Genomic DNA, 17,761 nt, shown 5'->3' on the forward strand with positions numbered 1-17,761 from the left:
TCAAATATGTGTAATGAAACAATGTTATCACCCCCTAGCAAAGCTGATAATCCAGCATTCCCAATCCAAAATAAGTCTATACTCACCATCAATCAGGAAACAGGTGGGACTCCACACAAAGGCTACTGGATTCAGCGTAAGAAGATATTTCAACTGAAGTCAAGGCAGTAATGACCGAATCTAATTGAAGCAGCCCAAATCGATCTGAACCATGATATTGTTAGCTGAAAATTGGAGGCTTGTTATATCTGAAAGATGATGATTTAATATGTTGGAAATGTTAGTAAAAGCCTATTGTTGTGCCTAATCCATGGCTGCCTAAAAGAGAGATTCATTTACTCTTGATACAGGAGGCAGTAGGCTTACATGCCAGCAGATAGCTGGATAGGATAAGGACCATCTGCTCATGTCCATCACTTCTCAGTCCCAGTCTTTTGAAATTTCCTATTTATACTTTGATCAGCCAGGGCCTCTTTACGCGTCTGTCAGTGAGTCCTGAGAAGCTAACATCTATAAACTCTGATTTGAACACAGGATACAAGGGTATACCAGCCTGTTTGGCAGAAAAAAAAGATCACTTCTGATCGACGCTCATCATGAACTTTATCCCAGTCGACATTCCACTCCTGACGATCTTCCTTATGACAACCGGGGGCTCAGCTGACGGGAGCCTTCCCAAAGGTTTGCTTCAGTCACTGAATTGTTTCAGTTAAGAGATTGCTTTGTATTTGGAGGAGATTTCCATGTACAGTTTCTCAACAATCTTTTCGAATCACTAGAAGTGTTAATTTAACTACCAGTAGGTAATGAGCTTGATTTATTTGAAACAAGATGCAATAGTAGGTTAAAATAGCACAAGGCCAGGGAAAAGTAAGGCATTCTGTGGCTCAGTACATTGTGTTTATTGCTCCAAGTTTGCTTTGATGGATGTTCTTTGATGATCATTTATTACCAAAGTGTGTCAGTGCTATTTACGTTGAGGAATATCATGTCATTTATGTATTTAACAGAGAATGCCAATCCACGCAATAGTTCTTCAGTTAAATACAACAAATCATACTTGGTTTGATTAAAGCTTGATTGATCTGTAAGTGTCAGTTGACCAGTGACAGGAGAAATGACCAGGGAAGCTTGCTGTTTACGGCAGCTTGACCTCTGTGTCTGATTTCAAGTGACCGTTAAGTGAAACCTGATCTCTTACAAGGCCACTAAAGTCTAGATATCTTCTGAAGGAACAATGAGGAATCATAAGACAAAAGAAGAGTCTGGTATTAGGGGAAGAAAGTCAAAAGGTGAATTAGGTAAAAGGTAACCTTCACCCCTCCCATCACCCTGCCTACTGAGCTGAGCAGCTGCCATTTGCAATGGTTATCCAGGCATCAGTGGATCTTGCTGTGGAGAGGTGGAGAGCACTGGGGTCTATAGTGCGATTGCAAACCCTGTTTAAAACTCACTGCAGACTCCTGGATTGTTCTGAAGCGGATGGTGAGAGGAGGGCAGGAGTGATTGGCTCCAGAGGGATCAGCGGTTGCTTCAGCTCTCATTATGGAACAGGAATGCTCAACCCTTACTCACCACTCACCACACTTCCTTCAAGGAGGCCCGCAGCTTATTCTGCTCCACCCCCCCCCCCCCCAAATGGCAGCCCCTCCCTTCCCCCCTTCTGATTTTTTGGGATATGGGGGTGTAAGTCAGCCTAAAATCTCCTCCCACTTGTGTACGGATTCTCTCAAACCAGTAACCTGCATACAAAATATCTAGGCCGACACTCTAGTGCAGCGTTAAGGGAGTACAGGAGCTGTTTTTCAGATGAGATGTTGAACCAAAGCCCCATCTTCCCCATCAGGTAGAAGTGAAACCCTTGGGAATCTTTTAAAAAAGAGCTGAGGAGTTCTCATGAGTGCCCTGCCCAAAATTCATCTCGCAATCAACATCAGCGACCCATACCCTGCTCAGTACCAAGGTAGACCAGTTGACCAGCAGAGATAGAATTGAGACCAAGCACTAAAGTAGTTTGGTTTTGACTCCCAGCTTATCCATATGCTCTCCTCCCTGGATCCCACCCCCATAAATACTTGGATGCTGGATAAGATACCACGTTCAGGCAGTCAGAACAAGGGAAAAGAGGTCCCACATTGGGAAGGGCAGCCATGTATGATGTCAGATTTCCATGGTGTAAAGGAAGTTCATGAGGAGAAATGGGGATTGTTTGGGCCACAGTTAAGACTCAATTAAACAAAACATGTGTCTTTTGTTAGGCTTTACTTTGAATCTGAAGGCTTAATAACCAATATTGTAAGTTAAAGAGATTGTGCTTAACGCAGGTGGTGAAGGCATGTATTTCTATTGTGCCTTTCACATCCCTTTCAGGACATCCCAAAGCTTTAAGTGCAGTAACTCTTGCAATATATGAAACACAATAACCGATTTTCACACCACAAGCTCTCATGATCGGGGCTGAACATTCACACTCCTATCAGATCCCTAGTGGATGGGTTGGATTAAAATTGTGATCCTCCCCTTCAACTGTGTCCCAATAGTCTCAAGTTCAGACAGCCTTGCACTCTAGAAATTGTAGTACGTGGCCAAAGTTTGGGTGCCATTCTATATGTAGGGTCTTGAGAGGGAGGGTGTAAGTCAAAAGGAGAGAGCTAATTTAGGATGAAATTTAGGAGATGCTAATTCACATGTATCTGTATTAATATTGCTTCAGTTTACAAACCTCATTTATTGGAAGTTTCATTAAACACATAAGAATTCAAGGAAGTAACAACATAAGAAATAAACACAGGAGCGGGTCTTAGAGCCCCTGACACTCTCAGTCATCTATGAAGACACCTGACCAATCCCCAAACTCCCAATTCCCTTGATGCCCAATGATCAGAGCCTTGAATTTCCTCAAGGATCTGTGAACATCCACATATTTCAGGGGTTGCAAATTCCAAATCCTGACAACAATGGGGAAATGTCTCTCTTGTTGAAATGGGGTCCTGGAATATTGAGGGTACTATCCTCAATAACCATCTTCTTGTGTGGATGTCAAATGGAAGAATATTGAAAAAGCTGTAGTCAATGCCAATGCTAAAGCTTCTGGACACAGCTCAGCACATCACAGAAACCAGCCTCCCCTCCATGGACTCTGTCTACACTTCTTGCTGCCTCAGTAAAGCAGCCAGCATCATCAAAGGCCGCACTCACCCCAGTCATTCTCTCCTCTCCCCTCTCCCATCAGGCAGTAGATACAAAAGCCTGAAAGCACATAACACCAGGCTCAAGGACAGCTTCTATCCCGTTGTTACAAGACTATTGAATGGTTCCCTAGTACGATATGGACTCTTGACCTCACAATCTACCTTATTATGACCTTGCACCTTATTGTCTACCTGCACTGCACTTTCTCTGTAGCTGTGACACTTTACTCTGTATTCTGTATTGTTTTACCTTGTACTACCTCAATGCAGTGTGTAATGAATTGATCTGCATGAATGGTACGCAAGGCAAGTTTTTCACTGCACCTCGGTACAAATGATAATAAACAAATTCCAATTTTTCAGCCTACCCTGAAGATTTCTCTGTGAAAGGAGAGCAACGTTGTAATGAGAGAATTCAGGGAGGGAAGTGGTGAAATTCTAGAATATGTTATCATTAAAAAGGAGAAGGCATTAAAAGTCTTAGATGGCTTAACAGTGAATAAGTCCCCTGGGCTTAATGAGATTTACTCCAAGCTGTTATGCAAGGTAAAGGAGGAAATTTCTGGGGCCCTGACAGGCGTTATTAAATCTTCACTGGCCACAGCTGAGGTGCCAGTTGGAATACAGCAAAGTGGTATCTCTATTTAAGAAGGCAGCGGCGATAAGTCTGGTAATTACAGGCATGTGAGTCCAATGTCAGTGGTTGGGAAACATTCTGAGGGACAGGATTAATCTACACTTAGAAAGGCTGGGATTAATCAAAAATAGTCAGCATGGTTTTGTTCGTGGGAGATCCTGTCTGATTAATCTGAGTGGATTTTTTCAAAGAGGTAATGAAATGTATTGATGAGGACAGTAACACTTGATGTAGTCCACATGGACTTCAGTAAGGCTTTGACAAAGTTCGACATGGGAGGCTAATTGAAAATGTTAGTACTCATGGGATTCAGGGCAAGTTGGCAAATTGGATCCAAAATAGGAGGCAGAAGGTGATGGTATAGAGTTGTTTTGTGATTTTGACCAGCGGTGTACCACAGGGATTGGGCTGGGACCCTTACTGTGTGTTATTACATTAAAGATTTGGATATGAATGTAGGAGGTATGATTTTTTTGAAACATTTTTTTTGCTGTTGAGAGTGAGGAGAATTTTCGTTGGGTACAGAATGATATTGATCAGCTGTTAAGATGGCAGAGCAATGGCAGATAGAATTTAATCCTGATAAGTATAAGGTGATACACTTTGAGAGGACTAAGAAGGGTTGGACATACACAATGTATGATAGGCCCTTAGGGAGAATTGAGGAACAGAGGGTACAAGAACAGAGCAATGTACAAGTATGAAGGTCCTTGAAGGTAGTTAAGGTGATGAAGAAGGTATATTGGATACCAGCTTTTGATAGCCAGTGCATAGAATATAAGAGCAAGGAAGTACGGTCCAATTTATAAAACACTGGTTAGACCACAGCTGTGTGCTTTTCTGGTCACCACACTATAGAAAGGACATGACTGCACTGGAGACGGTTCAGAGAGATTCATTGAAGTGTTGCCTGGGATGGAATATTTTAGTTATGAGGAGAGACTGAATAGCCTCTATTTACTTTCCTTGGAGCAGGTGCTGTGGGGGGACCTATATAGAGGTATACAAAATTATGAGGGGCATACATAGGATAGATACTAGGACACTTTTCCCAATGCAGAGGTGTCCAAAACTAGAAAGCATGGTTCAAGGTAAGGGGTAAAAAGATTGGAGGGGATCTGAGGAAGAATTTTTTCACTCAAGTGATTGGAGTCTGGAAAGCACTGCCTCAGTTGGTGGTGGAGGCAGGTACTGTCACAACAGTTGGGAAGTATCTGGATGAACATTTGAATCACCAGAACATAGAAGGCTACAGATCAAATGCTGGTAAATGGAATTAGTATAGAAAGGTACTTGATGATCTGCACGGGCATGGTATGCCGAAGAGTCTGTTTCTGCACTGTATGACTCTATGACTTTATCACTGTATATCTCTTCCTGCACACCCTTCCTTCATCCTTCTTATGGCTACTTAGGAACACAGCATCAGGGAGAAGCTGCAGCTCCTTTACATTCAGTTAAATCATGGCTGATCAGTATCCTAGGCCTATTAACCCATGCCTGACAAAAATCTATGCACCTCCCTTCTGTGATCTCCAACTTATGCACCATGGTGGCATCAAGTCCAATGGTAGCATGCGGACAGGACCTACTACAGATCTTACAGGCTCTGATGTAAATTTATACCCCTCACTCCTGCTATCTCCAAATGATGAGCTTTTTAGAGGAAAGCATTCCTGATCTCCACACTTTGTGTGCAATGTTTCCTGACATCTCTCCTGAACAGCCAGCCTGTCTTTAATACTAGGGATGCACCTGACAGGTTTGATGTAGAAAATATTACTTAGTTGGTGCTGGGAATTTAATCTTACAAAGCATTAATGGTCTAAATACACATAGATCAGAACCCCAGCATTAATGCAGAAATCACAACCGATGATTCCCTTTAGTATTGACCTCGTCAGAGGATCTGTTGGTGGGCACCTCATCTACATGGGACCATTGGACACTTGAACCCAATGGGTATATCTCAGGAGCCCACCTGCCCAAAGACGAGGAACTCCAGATTCTCATGTTATATTTGCCCATCACTTTGCCCGCTGTAATGGCTCCCTGTCTTCACCACTATTCGGCTGATACACTCTCTAGAGGCATCTTTGCCACATCTTAACCTGTAGCAGCAAGATTCTGGGTAGTACTGAAGCTGGGAAATCTCAGCACATGAACATTCAGCATCACAAATCCTCTCCCCACTAATAGAGGACCACAAGTGAGGCAGAGTCCCTGGCAAAGCCCATTGATGACTGATCTAAATCTGGGTGTTTAAGATGAAGAAGAGGAATTGAGAGGAACTAATTCTTCTGAAGGTGGAGTCCACAGAAAGAGAGTATACCCTTAGAGTCAGAGTCAGAGCATTCAGGCGTGAGGGCAGAAAGCACACCTCCACATGGACCACTGCAGTCTGGAGCTTCTCACACCCCCTCCCCCAAGACATAGGTTTAATGTGAGAGGGGACAGATTTAATAAGGAACCTGAGGGGCAACCTTTTTCACTCAGAGGGTGATCAGTAGATGGGATGAGTTGCCAGAAGAACTAGTTGAGGCAGGTACATTAACAACATTTAAAAGGTACGTGGACAGGTCCATGGATAGGAAAAGTATAGAGGGATATGGGTCAAATGTAGGCAAATGGGACTGGCTTAGATGGGAGTCTTGATCGGCATGGACCAGTTGGGCAGAAAGAGTCTGTTTCCATGCTCTATGACACTATGACTTGTTAAGGTTGAGGGGTCAACTGGAAACGTCAGAACTAAAATTGACAAATTTTCTTAGCTAGGAGGGAGAGAGGGATATGACATCAAGGTGAGTAGATGGGGCTAGGGTGTAGGTCAACTGTTGTCTAACTGAATGGCAGAATAGGTTCATGAGAGTGAACGGTCTAATCACATCTTCATGATCCGTGAGATGCCAATGGGTACAGGCCACATTAATGTTAGATTGTGATGTCACTTTGTGTTAGCAATTGCTGCAGGAATATCAGGTTTATGGTGTAACTAATGACTCAAATCTCCATTCCCTGCTCCCTACAAAGATACGGGATATGGTATTCTTGAAATTCCTAGCAATTCCCTTAGTGGAGGAGACAATTTGAGGGTTGAGTGGAAGAGGAAGACAAATTTGATCTGCTTGAACAGAAGCACACAGAACCTTGCATGTAAAATATGTCAGGTGCTTAAGATCAGGCGTGATGTTTTTCAGGAAATCCCAGGAGCTGAAAATGTGTTCGATAACTCTTTGTATCAACTTAAATTAGCAAAAACTGTGAGTATTTTGCAGACTTCTCAAATGGCCTCAACAACACATTCAGAGACTATTACAACATGATGTAGGTGCACTGAGAGTGAACAAAATTGAAGAGGGAGACATGAGAGGGGAATTGTGTGAAGGATTACTACCAGAGTAGGCCAGTTGGGCTGAGTGGCCTGTTTCCCTGTGGTATATTGTATGAAATTCTGCAAAAATAAAGAATTAATTGCTGTATAAATATTTAATGCACATTCTGGAAATTGCAAAGTGAGGAAGAAAATGTATTTGGGTGTTATGTTGTGGTGTTAGAGGAAAGGGAATGTTATCCAGCTATTTAAAAGCAAAAGTGAGAAATGTAGTGGAAACCGTGCATTTGCAAGCAGGAAGTTTCAGAGGGAGATAGACGGATGAAGTCAGCACAGAAAACTTTGGGCAGATGGAGCTCAATGTGGAGAAATGTGAGGTCATTCACTTTGCATCCAAGATAAATACACTGGAATATTTTCTTAATGGTGAGAGTTGAGGAACTGTGGAAGAGCAACAGGCTTTAAATAGCCAGGTGTTATTTCATTCATACATGGGATAAAGGCATTGTTGGTAAGACCACATTTATTGCCCATCCATAATTGTCCAGAGACTGGGAGGCTTGCTGGGCTATTTAAGAGGGCATTTAAGAGTCAAATACAGAGCTGTGGATCTGGAGTCTTTATAGGCCAAATGGACGGCAGATTTCTTTCCCCAAAGGACACAATGAACCAGATGTGTTTTTACAACAATCTGTAGTTTCAAGGTCACCATTACAGATAATAGCTTTCTAATTCCAAATTTTATTCAATTATCTGAATTCAGATTCCCAGTTGCCGTGGTAGAATTGGCACTCATATTCCCAGATCGTTAGCCCAGGCCTCTGCATAACATCAAATCACAAGTGCTCTCATAAAACCAGTCAAAATTGGGACACTAATGACTAAAATCTAAAGCACAGGCAAAAAACAATAATCTGAAAGCTGTTGTTTCTGAAGTTTTTATGTGTTAAAGAGTCGACATAAACACAGATTGCTGTTGGTTCTGTAGCCTCCTTACTGTATTTTCGGGGGATAAATCAAAAGATTTCGACAGTGATTCTTCGAAGAGTTTATTAGCAGGCCCACAAAACCAGGGGAAACTGGCACCATGTAGAAGTGCACTCTGCACGAGGGAATTCCAGGGCCTTGGCTTGGTCGTTGCAATGACAGGTTAAGCAGTTGGTGTTCCCAGTGCAAACACTGTAAACCTGCAGGAACTTCCGCACAAACAGTCTAACACCTGAAATCTCAAAGTTGCTCAATGATTCTGCCATGGCTGATAAATATTTAAGGCCTTCACCAGCAAGATGAATTGACAAAAATTTATCCTTATCCCAGACCCGAATGGACAGCCCTTTTATCTCAAAATTATGTCCTCTCCAGTTAGAAGAAACAGCACCTCAGTATTTATTCTGACGGTGTCTCCTAAACCTGTGATACCAACCACCCAGGAAGGACAAGGGCAGATGTGCATGGAACACCACTACTTGTGGGTTCCCCTGCAAGTTACAAGGCATCCTGACTTGGAAGTACTAGGCTTTCATTCTTCATTATTGGACTTAAATCCTGCAATTCCCTACCCAACAGTACTGGGGAGACATCCACTGGAGGACTGCAACACTTCAAGAGGCAGCTCACCATCACCTTCTCAATTAAGAATGGGTAGTAATTGTCAGCCTTGACAGTGATACCTACATCTCATAAGTTTTAAAAAAATCATTTTCAGGAATTGGGTGTTAATGGCAAGTTTGGCACACACTGTCAATCTGCTGGAGGAACTCAACGGGTTGAGCAGCATCTGTGGGAGGAAAAGAATTGTCGGTGTTTCAGGTCGAAAGCCGAATGCAGGGTTTCAACCTGAAACGCTGACAATTCCTTTCCTCCCACAGATGCTGCTCGACCCGCTGAGTTCCTCCAGCAGATTGTTTGTTCCTCCAGTTTCCAGCATCTGCAGTCTCGTGTCCACCATTTACTGTCCATTTTTAATCGCTCTCGAGTGGGTGCCTTCTTGAACCATTGTAGTCCTTTTAGTGAAGGTATTCTCGCAGGGCTATATAAAAGCCCTGAGTTCCAGGATTTAGACCACACCACTTTCTCTCATAATCTGATTTGTTATAATGAGATACCTTCTCATTGTTCTAAAGCCCAGTAAAGGCCAGTCTTACTCAGTTTCTCCTCACTGAGCAATGCCTCCACCCCCTCATCCCAGGAATAGATCTGATAAATCTAAGCAATGCTGCGCCCATGCAATTGAATGCAGAGCCAGTTTGATATGTACCTTTTGCCACTGACTGCAACATCTAGGCACGATTCCTGGGTGCTTACTAGTACTTTGCACAACAAGTGCTGCAGAAACCTGTTGGTCCACTAGTGAAGTGCTGGTCCTTCTATTCCCACCCAAACCATGCAGTTCAAGTCTTTCCCTAAAAGATCTTCTAATTGGAAAAGGGACTAAGACAAATAAATATTTTGGATAAACTAGAGATATATGGATTTTATCAGTAAAAATCTGAATTTGGGAAGATTTTTTAAAGTACTAAATTTACTGTCATGGGAAATTGCCCTGATTAAACACATGAAAACCACTTCCAAAGTAAAGGATTTGTCACTCAATTGTTCCTCCCCATTGTATCTGTTAAAAATCAGAGCTCCTCAGCTGCCAAAATAGCCTACTCTTGGATTAGAGGCTGAAGTTAAGAGACCCAGGAACAGACTGAAACCAGGTCTAATCTCTTCATATACAAATGTTACTATTGCCTGTGGCACTGGTGAGCTAGAGTTCAACAGAGTCGCCATTTAAGTAGTTTGAATCACATGGTTCACTCTCAGTAGCCTGATACCTATAATGTCCTACATGATACCTACTCGAGGCATGAATACAATAAATGGAACACTAAACATACTCTGGCCTTTCCTGCCTCATTTCCATTGGATAATGTGCTAAACGAAACATATATCTGTAGTTCACTTGACCCTTACAATTTTTTCAAATCTCACTGCTTTGCTAATTCTGGCCTGCTACTCATCTCTGATTTTAATCGCTGTACCAATGACAGCCACTCAATCCCAGGGCCCTAAGCTCTGGCTCTCACCTCCTTAAAATCTACCACTTTGACCGACCTTTTGACCTGTCCTCTCTTTTTATGGCCCATTTTTCTCTGTCACAACAATGCCATGAAACACCCGGGACACTTTATTAAAGGAATATATATGAAAGTTGTTAATAACATTTCAAGCTGTGGTTTATTCAGTACTTATTGGATTTTGATTTGGACCATATTCCATTCAACCAAGAATTTTGATTGTCCAGCTCTGTAGGACCTTATCAAGGAGTCCAAACTACTTTATGGGTTCTCTAAGATCTACGTTAGAGATGGAACTGTATGAAAGTTTGTAACAACGTGCCATCTTTGCTGCACAATCACTGGTTTTACTTTCATCTCACTGTAACTTAATGATTTCCAGGACATGAAAGGAAAAGGGAAACAAAGAAAGGCAGAGCGACAAAACTTTCAGATTTGCTGCAAGATGAGTTGAACTGTAATTGCTGAAGATGTTTCTAACTCTCAGCTCCACAGATCACCAGTCCCTTGGAGACAGTGGATGCACTGGTTGAGGAAGAAGCCTCTTTCCTGTGTGTGGTGGATTCGTACCCGGCAGCCGAGATAACTTGGACCCGTAATAATATTCCCATAAGGTGAGATCACTCCAATGACTGAAAGGAGCAGAGTTTGGTTTAACTCAGTAGAACAAAGTTGTATCAGAGTCAGCCTCTGACCTGCACAATTCTTGTTTTCCTTGAGATTGGATAATGGCCCAGGGGTATCCTGAAAAGGCTATCATTGAGAAATAGGAGCTGAAGTAAGCCCCACAACCTCCTGGCCTCCTCTGCCATTCAAAAAGATTAAGTGATCTTTGACCTTCTTCCCATATATCCCCCTCCCATGTGTTCAGAATTCCAAAACTTGAATATACGCAACAAGTGAGCATCACCAGACCCCTGGCATTCCAGGGACCCACAAACATCCTGTTTATCCTAGTCCTAAACAACCAACACTGAGACCATGTCCCTAATTCTACACTCTTCAGCTAGGAATTGGTCACGGTATCTGCATTCCAAATCCCTCTAAAAATCTAATTTGCTTTAATGAAATTACCTGTTATTCTTCTAAACTGCTGAGAATATGAGTTATTCACTTCGATTCTCCTCACAGAATAACCCAAGTACAGGTTTTCAAAAAATAAAGATATGGTAAAGATCTTGCCTCACAAGCCTGATGGCTTTGTGAAGGGAAGATCTTGCCTCACAAGTCTGATAGAGTTCTTTGAGGAGGTGACCAGGAAGATTGATGAGGGCAGTGCGGTGGATGTGGTTTACATGGATTTTAGTAAGGCATTTGATAAGGTTCCTCATGGTAGGCTTCTTCAGAAGGTCAGAGGCCAAGGGATCCAAGGAAGCTTGGCTGTGTGGATTAGGAATTGGCTTGCATGTAGAAAGCAGAGGGTTGTGGTGGAAGGAGTGACCTCGGATTGGAAGGCAGTGACTAGTGGTGTCCCGCAGGGATCAGTTCTGGGACGTCTACTTTTTGTGATATTTATAGATGACTTAGGTGAGGGGGTGGATGGCTGGTTTAGTAAGTTTGCAGACGACACTAAGATAGGCGGTGTTGTGGATAGTGTGGAGGGCTGTCGGAGCTTACAGAGGGATATTGATAGGATGCAGAGCTGGGCTGACAAGTGGCAGATGGAGTTCAATCCGGAGAAGTGTGAGGTGGTACACTTTGGAAGGACAAACTCCAGGGCAGAGTACTGGGTGAATGGCAAGGTACTTGGCAGTGTGGAGGAGCAGAGGGATCTGGGGGTTCATATTCACAGTTCATTGAAAGTTGTCTCACAGGTGGATAGAGCAGTTAAGAAGGCCAATGGGATGTTGGCTTTCATAAGTCACGGGATTGAGTTTAAGAGCCGCGAGGTGATGATGCAGCTTTACAAAACTCTAGTTAGGCCACACTTAGAGTACTGTGTTCAGTTCTGGTCGCCTCATTATAGGAAGGATGTGGAGGCGTTGGAGAGGGTGCAGAGGAGATTTACCAGGATGCTGCCTGGATTGGAGAGTATTGAATATGGGGAGAGGCTTAAGGTGCTAGGGCTTTATTCACTGGAAAGGATGAGGATGAGAGGAGACATGATAGAGGTATATAAAATACTGAGAGGAATAGATAGAGTTGACAGTCAGCGCCTCCTTCCCAGGGCACCAATGCTCAAGACGAGAGGTCATGGCTTTAAGGTTATGGGTGGGAGGTTCAGGGGAGATGTCAGAGGGAGGTTTTTCATCCAGAGAGTGGTTGGTGCATGGAATGCACTGCCTGGGGTGGTGGTGGAGGCAGATACATTGAACAGGTTCAAGAGCTTGTTGGATAGGCATATGGAGGAGTGTGGGATGGAGGGATATGCGGGAGGAAGGGGTTAGGTAGTGTGAGGGTGGTTTGATGGATGGCACAACATGGTGGGCCGAAGGGCCTGTTTTGTGCTGTATGGTTCTATGGTTCTATGGTTCTATGGTAAAGTTTTTTAAAGTCACAGAAGTTCTTTTACCAACTTTTCTATTCTTTCCCCTGTTACTCAACAGGAGAGGGGAAAATTGGAGGGCTGCAATTAAAAATCATAGAGTCATAGAGCAATACAGCACAGATACAGGCCCTTCGGCCCAACGAGTTCATGCCAACCACAGTTTTCAGCAGTAACCCCTGAGGCAAGAAACAGGGAAATAAAGTGAGAAGTAAGCAAATAATTAATATGCAGGGAAGTGATTAGAGATTCTTAGAATTGCCCCTCCCATCCCAAAGGAGGTGACTCATGGGCTGGAACCTTCTTCTGTAGTCATTTGAATGGATGCTGGCAGTCCATTAACCACAGTTAAGAGTATCAAGATGCATAGTAGCATTCCTGTAAGGTGAGAACACACAAGATATTAGGGTCCTGGATAACAGTCAAGAGTCAGAACTCGTGCCAAATTTCCCTTTCTAAATCCAGAGGGAAGAAAATGATCCAACTTGCCACAGAGTGCATTTTCATTGGGATTTTTTGCCTTTGTCCATTTTCAGTAAATGAAGGAATCATTCTCTTTTGCCAATTCTGTTCTGTAATCTTTTTTCTAATTTCATCTTTAAGTGATTTTTTTTCCCCAGTTTTTTAATGCAGAATAAGTTAGAGAGGAGTTGCTGGCTTTGATCCCTTGTGTGCACTGAGCAGTCCATGAGTCTCTGCACTTTTCCACAGCTCCACTGACCCATGCTCAGAATAAACCAGCCCCACCAGTCACTGTGCAGGCAGACTTGATGGGAAGGCCATGCTGTTGACAGGGTGAAAAGGGAACTGGCATTTGGCTTTAATGAAGTTCTCAATTTGTGAACCCCTCCTAGCTAGAAGGTCAAGGTCAGCAGATGAGTGAAAATGCCAAGACCAGCAGACTCCATATCTATACTTCCAAACAATGCAGGAGAGCATCTGGGCCATCAAATCTTGGTCAGTTTACAAAGCAATCCCCTTCCCCCACTAAATTTCCCTGTGGCTTATTGTCCCTCTACAGTGAAGTTCCAATAATCCTGGTGTTTGCCGCACTGCATCTCAACTCACCGGCGCCCCAGTCTCTGTGCTCCCTTCTGATTCAACAGTGTCCTGGCTCCTATGCTTCATTCTGACTTACCGGGGCCAGGTTCCCATGCTTCCTTCCTACACAGTGGGGCCCTTGTTCTTATTTTCCCTTCCTACTCTCTGGGTCCCAGTTCCCATGCCCTCAATACTAATTTGGGGCCCAGGTCCCACTCACTGTTCTGACTTACCAGGGCCCTGGTTCCTGTGTTCCCTTCCGTAGTTCCCATGCTCTCTTCCAACTCACCTTGAACCTTATTCTATTTATTATTCTAATATGTACAGTAAAAGTCCAGTAATCCAGATTCCATTTGTCAGCAATCCTGATGGTTTGGCCTGTGACTCTTTAGTCAGGAATGTGAGCCAAGGGTCCAGAATGCAGTCTGGGCTGGGAACCAGACTGGGGGCTGGGTCTGAGGATGAAGCTGGGGTTGGGGTCCGGAACACTGGAGGTCAGGAACATGGGTAGTTTGTGGCCAGAACTGTAGTCCAGAGTTGCTTGTATTTTACTAGCTAGAAGGACAAGGTCAGCAAAAGCATGGAAACACCACCACCTGGAAGTTGCCCTTCAAACCACTCACCATCCTGACTTGGAAACATATTGCCATCCCTTCACCGTCACTCGGTTAAAGTCCAGGAATTCCCTCCCTAGCAGCATTGTGGGTATACACACACCTCAGGGACTGCAGCAGTTCAAGGAGGCAGCTCACCACCACCTTCTCAAGAGCAGCTAGGGATGGGCAATTAAATTCTGGCTGAGCCTGCAAAGCACTCTTCCCTTGAATGAATGAAAAAAAAAATTCTGCTTCCTTTCATTTCACCAGATTCACTGGAAAATTTATTATATTACTGTAATGATGTGTAAAAAAGTTAAATAAAAATCAAACACCCCAAATTCTACCACCCACCTACACTAGGGGCAATATGCAGTGGCCAATCAACCACTTTTGGAGTGTGGGAAGAAACCGGAGTACCAAGGAGAAACCTGTGTGATCACAGGGAGAACGTGCAAACTCCACTTAGAAGGCACCAGGGTCAGGATTGAACCTGGGTTGCTGGAGCTGTAGGGCAGTGGCTCTACCAGCCACACCACTGTGCCACCCTTTTATCACAGAAACATAGAAAAGTACAGCACAGGAACAGGCCCTTCAGCCCACTGTGTGTGCACTGACCATGATGCCAATTTAAACTAATTTCATTGCCTGCACATGGTCTATACCCTTCTATTCCCTGCCTCTTCATGTGTCTGTCTAAAGCCACTGAAGAATGCTATCATACCTACTACTACCACCTCCCCTGGCAGTGTGTTCCATGCACCAACCATTCTGTGCAAAAAACTTGCCTCGCAAACCTCTTTTAGACTTTCTCCCTCTCACTTTAAACCTCTGTCCTCTAATATATGACATTTCCACCCTGGGAGTCAGATTCTGACTATCTACCCCATCTATACCTCTCATAATTTTATATACTTCTATCAGGTCACCCCTCAGCCTCGACGCACCAGAGAAAACAATCCAAGTTTGTCCAACCTCCCTTTATAGCTAATATACTCTTATCCAGGCATCGTCCTGGTGAACCTCTCCAAAGCCTCCACATCCTTCCCATTATGTGGCAACCAGAACTGCACACTATACTTCAAAATTTTATACACTGCTACATGACTTCCCAGCTGTTACACACAATGCCCCAACTGATGAATGCAAGCATATCGTACCTCTTTGCTGATTAAAATCCATCTGCCACTTCTCTGCCCAAATTTCCAGCTGATCTCCACCCTGCTGCATCCTTTGACAACCTCTCTCACTATCCAAAACTCCACCAGTTTTCGTGTCACCTGCAAATGTCCTAACCAGATCAACTACATTTTTATCCAAATCTTTAATATATGTTGTAAACAACAGAAGTCCCAGCACTGATTCTTGCTGGTCACAGACTTCCTGTCATAATAAAACCCTTCCACCACTACAATATGTCTTCTATTATAGAGCTAATTTTGGATCCAATTTATACTACTCACCGTGGATCCCATGTACCTTAATCTCCTGGATCAGCCAACTGTGAGGGTCCTTGTCAAATGCTTTACTGAAATCCATGTAGACAACATCTACTACCCTACCCTCATCACCTTCATCACTTCCTCAGAAAACTCAGTCAAATTTGTGATACAGGACCTCCCCTGCAAAAAGCCACACTGAACGTCCTTAACGTGTCTATGTTTTTCCAAATGCAAGTAAATCATATCCCTAAGATTCTTATCCAATAATTTTCCTACCAGTAATGTAAGGCTCTCTGGCCTATAATTTCCTGGTTTGAAAAACACTATGATGCTGGAGGAACTCAGCAGGCCAGGCAGACCTGATGAAGGGTCCTGACCCGAAACATTGACTGCCTTCTTTTCTCCATGGATGCTGCCTGGCCTGCTGAGTTACTCCAGCATCGTGGTGTCTTTCATCCAGATATTCCAGCATCTGCAGTCCTTCGTTTCTCTAATTTATTAGTTTGCCCTGTTGCCCTTCTTAAACAAAGAAAAACATTTTCTTTTCTCCAGTCTTCTGGCACTTTGCCCGTAGCTAAAGAGGATACATCGATACAAAGGTCTCAGCAATCTCTTCCCTTATTTCCCTCAGTATCCTGGAACGATCCCTTCAGGCCCTATGGACTTATCCACCTTAATGTTTTTCAAGACAACCAATACCTCCTCCTTCTTAATATCAACATGCCCTAGAATATCAAAATATCCCTCCCTAATCTCACCATTATCCACTTACTTCTCCTTGGTAAGTACCAATGCAAAGTGCTCATTTAAGGACCTCACCCACTTCCTCTGGCTCCACCCATAAGTGTCCTTCTTTATCTTTGAGTGGACCTAGAGCAACAAACAATCTGTTGGAGGAACTCAAAGGGTAGAGCAGCATCTGTGGGGGGAAAGTTGTGGTCATTTGTCGACGTTTCAGAGCTCTCAGGACCTGATGCAGGGTTTCGAACATTGACAATTCCTTACCTCCCACAGTTGATGCTCGACTTGCTGAGTTCCTCCAGCAGATTGTTAGTTGCTCCAGATTCCAGCATCTGCAGTCTCTTGTGTCTCTTTTGAGTGGATCCACCCTTTCTGTTGCGACCCTCTTGCTCCTAATATACATATAAAATGCCTTGAGATTCCGCTTAAACCTAATAGCCAAGAAAATTTCATGTCCCCTTTAAGCCCTCCTAATTTATTGCTTATTTCCAAGTCTCACACACCTTCCACAGTCGGAAGTATATTATCAATCCTTCATCATTACTGGGTCAAAATCCAGGAACTCCCAGTCCTGCAATGAAGGATTACAGAAGGACAACAGTGTGTCAATAATGGGCTTCTCAAGAACAATTTTTTGGCTGCACAGTAAGTCCTGACCTTAGCACTGATACCCACATCCCATGAATGAATAAGTGTTACCAAGCAACCAGAGGGCTACTGGAAGAAGCTACTGTCTCCATGAGTCAACCTCTGTGGCTTAAGGAGAGAGAAGGTTGTGCAACGAAAGACTTTTTTTCCATAAATCATTTCATGTTCTCCTTTTGATGTGCCATATTGCTTACTATTACTTACAATAAACAACCAAAAAAACCCAGAAAATAATACTTATATTGCCTTATGTGGAAATAATTCCCGCTTGTTATGTAATATGTTAAATAAAACCATCTGTCACAGAGGATGCACATTCTGAAAAGCATCGACAACAAGTCTGAGTAGGTTTAAAACAGATTGACAAAAAAAGATAACATCAGGGACTTAGAGTCATAGCACAATACAGCTTGGAAACAGGCCTTTCGGCCCAACTCATCCATGCCAACCATGGTGCTCACCAAGCTAGTCCCATTTACCCGTGTTTGGCCCATATCTCTCTAAAATCCCTCCTATCCACTTACTTATCCAAATGTGTTTTGAATGTTGTTATTAATGTCTTTTGACTTCTAGCATCAAGAAAGACT

At 43.3% G+C, this 17,761-nt stretch overlaps 1 protein-coding gene across 1 annotated transcript in view; it reads left to right on the forward strand.

Moving 5' to 3' along the window:
• The first annotated feature begins 596 nt into the window (after positions 1–596).
• Positions 597–17,761, forward strand: part of musk (muscle, skeletal, receptor tyrosine kinase) — a 132,248-nt gene continuing 115,083 nt past the window's right edge. Inside the window, exons 1-2 of the mRNA XM_052020110.1 lie at positions 597–681; positions 10,709–10,835. Of these exons, the coding sequence (XP_051876070.1) occupies positions 597–681; positions 10,709–10,835 (212 nt within the window). The remainder of the gene's footprint in view (positions 682–10,708; positions 10,836–17,761) is intronic.

Source organism: Pristis pectinata, chromosome 7, assembly GCF_009764475.1.
Source record: "Pristis pectinata isolate sPriPec2 chromosome 7, sPriPec2.1.pri, whole genome shotgun sequence".
NCBI lineage: Eukaryota > Metazoa > Chordata > Chondrichthyes > Rhinopristiformes > Pristidae > Pristis > Pristis pectinata.